The 10,792-nt window shown below is 52.0% G+C and overlaps 1 protein-coding gene across 1 annotated transcript in view; it reads right to left on the bottom strand.

Moving 5' to 3' along the window:
* Nucleotides 1-8,693: 8,693 nt before the first annotated feature.
* PAFAH2 (platelet-activating factor acetylhydrolase 2, 40kDa) overlaps nucleotides 8,694-10,792 on the bottom strand; it is a 3,625-nt gene continuing 1,526 nt past the window's right edge. The window contains exons 6-10 of the mRNA XM_009075862.1: nucleotides 9,785-9,898; nucleotides 9,534-9,625; nucleotides 9,270-9,440; nucleotides 9,003-9,151; nucleotides 8,694-8,788 (exon numbers count right to left, since the gene is read on the bottom strand). Coding sequence (XP_009074110.1) covers nucleotides 8,694-8,788; nucleotides 9,003-9,151; nucleotides 9,270-9,440; nucleotides 9,534-9,625; nucleotides 9,785-9,898 — 621 coding nt within the window. The remainder of the gene's footprint in view (nucleotides 8,789-9,002; nucleotides 9,152-9,269; nucleotides 9,441-9,533; nucleotides 9,626-9,784; nucleotides 9,899-10,792) is intronic.

Genomic DNA, 10,792 nt, shown 5'->3' with positions numbered 1-10,792 from the left:
AGACTTTGAGGGAGTGTCTCCCTCACAATGAAAAGCTCTTCCACAGGCAAGAAAGATTTAAGCCAATTGATTTCTTTACTGGAGGTGTTTAGGCTGATACTGTGTTTATGCTGAAAAACACCATTAGGATAATGTTCCCTGCAGAATAAATTTGCACTTGCCAATGTGTTGCTGGAAATAATACAATTTTGGGGGATCAGACTAGCATTACTGGGTTGTTTCTTTGAGGAATTCACTCAAACCCAGTTCATTCCTTCATAAAACAGGACAAGTAAAAGAGCTCAGCACAGATGGTGATTGTGCCTACAGCAACAGAGATGCAAATATGAATTAATTGCTTTGATATTGGGGCAATATAACCCTGAAATGTCACGTTCACCTCTCCAAAAGCAGCCACAGGACTGCACTGAACGGGACCCAGATAGATAGAGGCTGACAAGACTCTAGAGTGGAAGAATGAGCTGCTAATGACACACAGAGGCCCCAGGAGCACTCTGTTCCCCTACCAAAAACATCCTCCAACAGGCTGAAATGGCCACAGAGCCTGAAATCAGCTCAGGGGCTGTGGTACCCACCACGAGCACCTCCTTCCCTGCAGCACTCAGGATGCTGATCGAGACATGGTCTTCCCCCTAAACACTGAGCTCTACCTGCCCAGCCTGGGCCAGGGAACAGTAGAATTCCCTTCCCAGCCTGCTGGTAGATCTTCTGGCATGTTTGTCACTCTTTGTTTCCTAGGAAAATGAGGGTTTACATGATCAAACTCTTTCTGCCTTCCTAGTTGTCTCCCCCAGCTCTCAGCTCTGCGAGCCACTCCCTGTCCCTCTGATAAATATGGATAAGAGCTTGGTGACATGAATTCCACAAGTTTCTTGAAAACAGATGGCTGGGGAGAGGCAGGAGTGAGGAAAAGGTTCCAGCACAAGCCCAACTATTATTAGAGAGCAGAGACTTCACACTAGACAGAGCTTCCAGCAGCTCCCACGAGTGGGAATGGTTTTGGGACTGGTTGTTCCCTTCATGGCAGCAGCAGATCCTGCAGGACATTCCTGTGCAGGTGTGCAGCTACCTGCCTAATCTAAGGACAGATTGGTGTGGATGCTGGTTCCTACCTCCCCTACGTCCAGAAACACGTGGTGGAAAGCAGCCAGGAGATCTCACACTGCTTCCCCCTCTCCTTGCTCCCAACTGAGCCAGGAGCCTCGTCCCAGTTCTCTGCATCCTCCCTGCTTTTCCCTTTCTGCTCCAAACTGGAGCCCACAAATTTGCATTTCCCATATGGAGCACCAGGAGCTTTTCTATTCAAGGAAGCCTGTAAACAACTCACTGCTGAGGGTTCAAAAATAGCTGTGCTGCTCCTGAGCTGCATCCCCCCACGACAGAGTGGGGTTGAGGAGAAGCACGAGGAAAAGGGTTTGTGGGGTGGGTGTTGGTTGTTTTTTTTTTTTTGTGTGTGAGCCAACAGAAGATGCACTAATTAGATTTCAAAAGTGTCAGAGTCAGCCATTTCAGCAGAGCAAAGGAGATGGTGTGATTTTGACAACCACATGGAATAGCAATGCATGGGGAAGCTATAAAATATTCAGCAGCCATAGAACATTCCAGTAAAGTTTAAAATGAAGGGGGGGGGGGGGGGAAAGAAAAGCTGGGTATGGCACTAATTATTCCCCAGCTCTTAATTAGGTCCTTGCATTTAAAATATGGATTCAGCTCCAGCAGCAGCTCAGCAAGTCCATTGTGCTATTAATACTTCCCTGGCGTGAGATGGTTAAAAATACTCCCACCCTGTCAAGACAAAATGTGGCTTGGAAGTGTCACAATGGGAGGAGTTTAGGGGTGGAAATCCTCTTAAAGGAATATGACTTCCCCAATGGCAAATAAACAATATGAATGAGCTTGGAAGAGCCCCCAGACTGAGCCTGTTCCCATGAAGAGTGATGGGAACACAGTGCAGAGCTCTCAGGACACCTGAGCACACATTGCTTTCCCTGACTAAACCAGTGCACAGCCAAATGGGAACTGGATTTTGTTCTTCAGGAGATCTGCTGCCTGGGGAGCAGGTGGGTTTGCAGTTCCCAAGTGTTTGGGTCCTTCAGACACACAGCACGAGGCTGAATTCCAAGAAGAAAAAGCAGGATTTGAGGTGTCCCTCCCTCCTCACCTCCAGGGAATGCAGGAGATCCTGACCTGCCCAGAGCAACAGCCACAGCTCATTTCTCCATGGAATATCTATGGGTGTTTGTGGGTGAGATCTGTCAGACACCACAGGCAAAATAAAATATATCTCTTCCCACAGGATTTGTGAGCCAAGGAAAAAAGTCTTGGGGGGTTTATAGCACCTTTTGACTTCAATCCCAAGAGGAGTTCAGCTCTGCTTCCAGGCTTTAGATTCTCTCAGGACAATAAGTAGTTCCCCTCCCATCTCTGCATCAAAATGGGTTAATTCCTGCTCCATTCCTCTGGAATCTCAGCAATAGCAGCAGGGAAACAATACCTGCACTTAACATTTGCTCCGTGCTGTTTGATCCTTTTTTCCCCCTACTAATTTGAGTCCATAATAGATCAATATATAAATGAAAAGACAACCTGACACATCCACTGCAGCCAGGGAATGCACAAAGCCAACCTTTCTGGAGGAAAAACACCCCTATCTTTCAGGCAATGAAGCAGCAAAGTGCTGCTTCATGCTAAAATCAGCCCCCAGAGAGATGTCCTTATGTGATGGGCAACAAAAGGGCTTAATTTCAATGAAGTTAAAAACTCCCAACCCCCTAAAACAAAGCCCAACAAAGGCCTTGAGTGATGAATGTTGTCAGGGAGCTGCTATCAACACAGGGGACCAGCCTGAAGCTGGTGATGGTTTGGGGGGTCTGGGGCCAATGTGCCACCCAGGGAAGGATGGTGACAGGCTCAACACCTCCTCACACCCTGGTCTGGGGTGAAAATAGAAGGCAAAGGGTTAAAAAGGAGGATGGGACATATGGGGTCTCCTCTTTGCCCAGCCCCTTGCTTTTCCCCCCACCACACTGGGGTGCAAGGCAGGAGCTGAAATCCACAGGGTCAGCCCTGTCCTCCCTAAAACGAGGGAAAGCTGGATGTGGTCCAAGTGCATCCCTTTTCTGAAGTAGCCTGAAACTAGAAAGACTTCACACAGCCTCATCTCTCCTCCAGCACTTCACTTTCCCTCTTCAGTCCTTTATTCCTCTGTTTATTCAGGAATCATCTCAAGAGGAAGCTCCAGCCTGAAATGAGGTTTCTGCTGCAGAGTGGAAACTGTGGAAAAAAACAGTGATGCCCTTCAAACCCTCTCAATGCTGCTGGCTGAGGGAACTGGAGCCCTCTTGGAGCCCACAGCCTCATCTCTCCTCCAGCACTTCACTTTCCCTCTTCAGTCCTTTATTCCTCTGTTTATTCAGGAATCATCTCAAGAGGAAGCTCCAGCCTGAAATGAGGTTTCTGCTGCAGAGTGGAAACTGTGGAAAAAAACAGTGATGCCCTTCAAACCCTCTCAATGCTGCTGGCTGAGGGAACTGGAGCCCTCTTGGAGCCCTCTTGGAGCCTTCTTGGAGCCTTCTTGGAGTTGGAGCCCTGGAGCCTTCTTGGAGCCTTCTTGGAGCCCTCTTGGCCCGTGGTGCTGCATTTTGAGGGCCAGGATGCTCAGCAAGCACCATGCCTGCAGCACAGAGCCTCAAAGCTGGCAAACACGTGTCCTGCACCAGATCCCAAGGGTCTGTCCTGCTCCAGAACCCAGTGTGGGAGGAACTTGGGAAGATGACAACATAAAGCTGAATCCCTCGTGACTGCAGCTCTTGGGCTTTCAGCTCGAGGCAGCTTGGAAGCTGCATTAGATGCTAAAAAATTTGCTTTGGGGATCAAGGAAGTCAATTTTCCTTGAGAACTTCACCCAGAGCAAAGTTTTGACTTTTCCAAAGGAGGAGAAACAACATAAAAACAAGCATATACTTACCAATCAAAGGGATCTAAGGAGTTCTGCCCAAGAGGGTGATGGGGTTGGGTCAGCACTGCACTCGTGTCCACGCTGGTCTTCAGGGCTGGTACCACAACCCCTGGAAGGGCACTGAGCTCTGTGTTCTCCACACTGGGCTCAGCTGGCAGAGCCCTAGACCTTCATATGCTGTTGTGAATCCAGGCCTTACTATTTTCCTTAAAAACACAAGGTAAAAAAAAAAAACCCAACAAAAAAACACCACCCCAGTGTTACGGTAATTACAAGGAGGTTTAACACATGTCTCGATTTGCATGAATTAAATCAACAGGGAAGCTCCAATTGGGTAAATGAGGTTTGCTGTGAGCAGCAGCAGCAGCAGCAGCAGTGAAGGCTGCAGAAGGCTGAGGCTGGGAACTCCAGTTCGCTGCATGGATGTGCAGAGGGATGGGGAGGGATCTGCCGGCTGGAAGGGGCTTCCCAGGAGGGGAGGGAGCCGCAGGCAGGATGAGCTGGGGGTGGGGAGGATGAGGAGAAGAATCTCAGCAATAAAATGTGAAGAGCTCCAAGGAGGGTCTGTGCTGGCACTGTGGGATTGAGGCCACTCTGAGCACGGAGATAAGCCGTGGGGAAGAGGAATGTGTCCATTCATATCCCAGCCATGCTGCAAGCACAGCTGTGAGGGGAATATAAATGGGCAACGGGGCTTTTTTTTTTATTCTTAAAGCCACCGGTTTGAATACTGGAGCAGAGCAGACACACTGGAATGCTTGGCTGGAAGTCAGACACACACACATACACATCTCTCTGGGGCATGGGATGGATGGAGGGAGGGAGGGAGGGATGGAGGGAGGGAGGGCTCAGCACAACCAGAGTACAAAGGTCAGAAATATCTCAGCAAGGATGAAAGAAAGCACAAGCTGGACAGAGTTCTGCTTTCTTTGCACGGTAAGATAGAGAGAGGGAGGGAGGGATGGATGGAAGGATGGAGGGATGGATGGATGGAGGGAGGGATGGATGGAGGGAGGGATGGAGAGATGGAGGGAAGGAGGGAGGGATGGAGGGAGGGAGGGAGAGATGGAGGGATGGATGGAGGGATGGATGGATGGATGGATAGATGGGCTAATAACCCATAGGTGGATGCCCCCAGGGCAAAATGTCATGGTGTTTTCTTCCCATGTCCCTGAGAAACACAATCCATCTGTGGATAAAACACGTGGGATTTAGGGGTATAAAACACTAGTTCACATTCAAACCCAAAGTTCTGTGTGGGAATGACACCCAGAGCTGAGTCTGGAGGGCTGTGGAGGCAGATCCCATCATAGGATAAGCTTTAATTCCTGCTTTTTTTCACCAGAAAACCTCCCAGCTTGGCACAGGCAAGTGTGGAGCAGCTGGGACACCCCAAAGACCAGAGGGCTGTCCCCTCGAGTCACTGTCCCCAGGCTGGTGGCAGGGAATGATGCTCCATCCCTGTCCACAACCAGCCTGGGAAGCACTGGCTCCATCAGAGCTGTCCCAGCCCCTTCCTTTCCCACCTCTCAGGCCCAGCAAAGCAATCCCAGCAAGTTGGGACATGGGGATGTGCTGGTTTTGGCTGGGGCAGTTAATTTCCTTCGCAGCAGCTGCTCTGGGGCTGTGTTTGGATTTGTGCTGAACACAGGGTTGGTAATTCAGGGATGTTTTGCCATTGCTGAGCATCACTTGAACAGCATCAAGGCCTTTTCTGCTCCTCATAGCACTCCCAGTGACCAGGCTGGGGGTGCATGAGAAGTTTGGAGGGGACACAGCTGGGACAGGGATATCCCAGCCCAGACAGCTCATGCTCAGTCTATAAAGTGGGAGGAAGAAGCAGAAAGGTAGGACATTGGGAGTGATGGAGTTTGTCTTCTCAACTCACTATTAGGCTGAACCTCTTCCTGCCCATGGGAAGTGGGGAATGAATTCCTGGCTCTCCTTTGCTTGCACACACAGCCTTTGCTTTCCCTATTCAACTGTCTTTATCTCAGCCCACGAGTTTCCTCACTTCTCCAATCCTCTCCCCCATTCCTCTGGGTGGGAGTGAGCGAGAGGCTGCGTGGGGCTCGGCTGCAGCTGGGATTAAACCATGATAGGGAAAACACCTTCCTGGTGGGATACACTGGGATTTGTGCTGCATCTTTCACACACACTGCCTCCAGCCCCGAGGCTGGAGCATGAAACGGGGATCTGGAGCAAAGCACTGCTTTGGAGAGAGCCTGACTGAAGAGATGGCTCCAGGCTGGATTTCAAAGCAGATGCAGTGAGTCAGTGAATTAGGAAAACGCCTGGAGAGGGCTCCTGCACCACCACATCCCACAAGGAGCAGGGAGTGCTGATGGAGCTGGGCGAGGAGGGTGTCCGCCCTGCTCAAGTGACCCCAGGGCTTTTTTGAACTCTTTATTCTGGCAGGATTTTCCTTCATAGGCACAAAAAAAAATTGGGAATGTGGTGCTGGCCAGCTCTGGAGCAAAGGGATGCAGGGAAAGGAAGGATATCTGCCTGCTCCCCCAGCCCCACAGGCACTGGGGATGGGAATAAGCAGCTTCCTGTGAAGTAAAGGGTTAATGAACCTTCTGAGCAGAATCAGTTTCTGCCACCTCCTCCCGAAAGCCTTTACATAAGAGTCTTGCAGAATTTATAGCCTGTCTCAGCTGTGCCACCACCGTGCTGCTCCCCTGTGGCTGCCACCGCCGATCCCTGTCCCTGCTAATTCCAGGAGGAAAATGGGATTTGATTTCTGCACCAGTCACTGTCTCTCACTGTTAAAACGGGACCTGACGGGCTCTGTCCATCCCCTCTGGCTCACCCATACAATTCATCACACTCATCGACCTTGAATGTCCCTCACCCACCCCCAGCACCACAGCAGAGCCTGTCTCCATGGGCTGTCACCTCCAGCCTGCTCCCAGGGCTGGAAATGGTGCTTAAGGTGTAAGATATTGAAAAATAAAGAGCTAGAAGCCTTAAAAGCAGCAGCAGGGTCCTGCTCACATCAGTCCTTTGTGTGTCACTGGGGAGTGGAGGAGATGTTGAAAGATGATGTCTCCTGCTGGAGGGTGTTCTCTGCTGGAGGATGTCCTTTCTGCTGGAGGATGTCCTCTCTGCTGAGAGTGTCCTTTCTGCTCAGGGTGTCCTCTCTGCTGGAGGATGTCCTCTCTGCTGGAGGATGTCCTCTCTGCTGCTGCACAGTGCTGTGCCTTCCCCTGAGGCCATCCCAAAGCATCCTCAGCCCTAGGACTTGTCCCCAGCTAAAGGGCTGGGGCCACCAGCAAGGCAAGGACGTGGCCATCACAGTGACACAAACAACTCACGTCCTGGAGGAGTGAGACGTTGCATTTCCATTCCCCTTTCTTCCCCTGGGAAAGGGCTTTGCTGACACCCTGAATATCACTGGGAAAGGAACAGCACATGCCACCTAAATCCTCCCTCCTCCAGCCTTGGCACCCCAGGAAATCCTGCCTCCACACAGCCCTAGGAGCTGTTTGCATCTTCTCTCTGGGATGGCAGGAGATGGAGCAAAGCTGGAGCTGCCTCTGCCATCCCCCAGCGCGTCCCCCAGCTGGAATGCCACACTGTGGCAGGGACAAGGCAAAAGCAGATGGTGTGGCAGGAGTCTGGATGCTCCCAGCAGCTGCTGAGGCAGTGTGTCCAGGATCCCTGCTGCCTCTCCTGCTGCAGTGCCAGGCAGGACCCCGGGGAGGGCTCCACGGGGTGAATCTCTGCAGCTTCACCAGCTTCAGCCCTTCCTCGGGATGGCTGAGGACTGCACCCCCCTTGCTCTAACATCTCAGGGGTGACCCAGGGATGTGCTGTAAGTACTTCCAAATGTCTCATTCCCACTGCCAGAATGTGCCTGTTTGTAGCAGTGTTGATCTCCAAGCTGCACAACCAGACTGGGCTGTTTTCCTTCTGTCATACAGGCTGATCCCAGTCCCTGTTTCACATCCCTGTGCTGCTGGGGTGCTCAGAGACACCTCCTTCCAGCCAGCTTGCTTAAAACCATCCTCTTTCTTTCTCCCTCCAGATTTTAGGCATGGAATCAGCAACCTAACCGGATTTACAGGACAATGACAGGATTTTCCTTACCTTTGTGCTTGGAGTCCTGATGCTGCATCTCCTCATGCTGGTCCTTTTAGCCATGGTTGAACTACTCACACCCCACAACAAATGATCCCCCCTGTCTGCTCCTGCCAGATGTCCCCAGATGCAGCAGATCCAGCCAGGCCCAGCAAGGGATTGATGCCCACCTATCCCACATGCAGGGTGTCCCCTTGGGCCCTGGTGACAGTGCTGAGACACTGGCACAGGTTGCCCAGAGAAGCTGTGGCTGCTCCATCCCTGGGAGTGTTTCAGGCCAACTTAAATGGGGCTTGGAGCAACCTGAGCTAGTGGAAGGTGTCCCTGCCCGTGCCAAGGGGTGGAACTGCATGGGCTTTAAGGTGTCTTCCAATCCAAACCATTTGAGGATTCTATGATTCTACGACAGCCAACTCAGTCTTTATCCCTGGGGATTTTATTCCCTTAGCTCCACAGGCCTCACTGAAGGCACATAAGCAGGGATGGCTCTCCTGGCACATTCCCTGAGCACCTTGGTCACCAGACATCCTACAGGCATGGTCTCCAGGTCCTGCTCTTCACATGGGCCCTCCTGCCCTTCTTGGTTCCTGCACAGCTCAATTTGGGCAAGAAGCAGCTGCTTTCCTGGTACCCAGTGACCTTGGAGCAGCTAGAGGTTGGAGCGGCAGAACGGTGCTTCAGGAACAACGGAGTCTCCAACACCTTCAAGGAGGTCATCCCACTGATGGAACTCTTCTTCCAGGTCTGCACAAGGCACAGATGGTGATGGGGTTACTACAGCCATCATCAACCCAACTTCAAGTGGAAAGGAGGAATAGCCACCAGGTCCCTTTGCTTTGGGAAGCACCAGCCCCAAGCCCAGGGAGGCAGTGACCACCCTGCAGCCCCCACAAGCCTCATGGGAGCTCTTCTGCCCTCCCAAGCCCTTGACCAACACACTCTCCACCCTGTGCCGTACTGAGGTGCCTCTGCAGGAAGGCCAGAACTGCCTGGATGGTGATGGTCAGAGCCTTGTGGGGGTTGAGGGTCCCCCTGGCGCCGAAGATGAGGCTGATGAGCTTCCCAGGGAGAAAGGCGAAGTCAGTCTGGCTCTCATGCACAGTTCCCCTGGGACAGGGAAGGGATGTGCCTTAGTGGGAGCTGGGAAGAGGTTCTCCTGCTGGGACACAGCTCGTAGGTGCTCCCAGGGGGTACCAGCAGGTGTGTGTCCCAACCCCTGACTCACAGGACAGTTATAATCTTTGTCTGGCTGTTTCTGGAGCTCAGCCTCTTCATCTTGGCAACACCTTCTGGAGTTTGGAACTTCTCAGTGTTGATGAAGAGCACAGGCTTGGGCACCTCTGGGTACAGCACGTTCTCCAGGGGGAACATCCAGGCATCAAGAGCCACAGCACACCTGCAGCAGGACAGACACCCACCACGGCTTCCCTTCCCACCAGGATCAATGTCCCTGAAGCCTCCACAGCTCCTCATCCCTGATGGAGCTTACCTGAATCTGGGCTCTTTCACCAAGGCCAGCACTGCTGTCACCCCACCAAAGGAATGGCCCATGACTACCACTTTGGTCAGATCAATGTTGTCCTGCAAAAAGGAGGTTAAGGAGCCTGTGCCCAAACCTCACTGCAGGTCTTTGTTCCAGGAGGAAAAGTCTCAGGCAACAAGGACTGCTCCTGCCACCAAAGAGCACCCAGACCCCCCATCACCACCCAGTCCCCCAGCAGCACAAACAGCCCCAGGTACCTTCAGCATGGAGAGATCCAAATCCTGGCAAAGGAGGTTTGGGACAGATTTCCCACTGGCAATGTCCGTGAAGAGCCGGAGAGCTCGCACACATTCCTCTGCCCTCTGATGGACCTGGGAGCCAGAGACATCCCTTCCCTGCTTATCCCAGCTCCTCCAACCCACAAACTTGGGGTCAGATCTTCCCCTCAGTGCCCATCCTTGTCTTTCCAGTGCTCAGACCTGACAGGGCATTCCCTGAGTTAGAGCAAACGTAAAGCAAGTGAGAGGCTGCACTGCTGCAGCTCCCACAGGGATACAGCGGATTTATTGGAATGGTTTCTTTGTTGTTTGCTTTTAATTTGGTCAATCTGATAGCACAGACGGCTGGAGATGAGCAAAAGCCTCTGCTCCAGGGAGGAAGCAGGGGAGGGAGAGCCCAGGATCCTCACCAGCTGCCCCCAGCCAAACCTGCTGAAGCCACACACTGGGCCAACCTGACTGGGCCAACTGGGCCAACCGGCCCAGACCTCCCAGCTCAGCCAAGCTGCCAGGAGCAAACCTGGGTGTCTCCCCAAAACCCAGCTCAGGGGCTCCATCCAGAAGCAGCTCAAAAGCCCAAAGAATTCAGGGGGAGGATGCCCTGATCCATGTCCTCTGCTCCCTGCAGGACACCAGTGCTGTTGGCTGTGTACATTTAAGCCAACAAGTGCCAAAAAACTCCAATGAAAACCTCTCTCCTACTCCCTGTAACACAGAAAATGCTGTAACCGAGGCTGACCTGGCAGCTACTTCCTTCTATTTATCATTCATTGCTCATTCACCTCCAACATTTAAGATCACATGTTGATCTTAATAAGAAAACTGTTTCCCTTGTCTGTGCAATGTGCCGTGAGACAGAGCATCCACAAAAATAACAGGCTGGGAGGTGATTTGAGGCTGCCAAAAGCACCTCCAGCCACTGTGGTTCCTAGAGAGCTTTTCTACCACTAATCTTGACTCACTGTTGTCCTTTTAAACGAGGCAGAA

Source organism: Acanthisitta chloris, unplaced genomic scaffold (genome assembly GCF_000695815.1).
Source record: "Acanthisitta chloris isolate BGI_N310 unplaced genomic scaffold, ASM69581v1 scaffold24815, whole genome shotgun sequence".
NCBI lineage: Eukaryota > Metazoa > Chordata > Aves > Passeriformes > Acanthisittidae > Acanthisitta > Acanthisitta chloris.
This window is presented reverse-complemented; position numbering and strand designations above follow the sequence as displayed.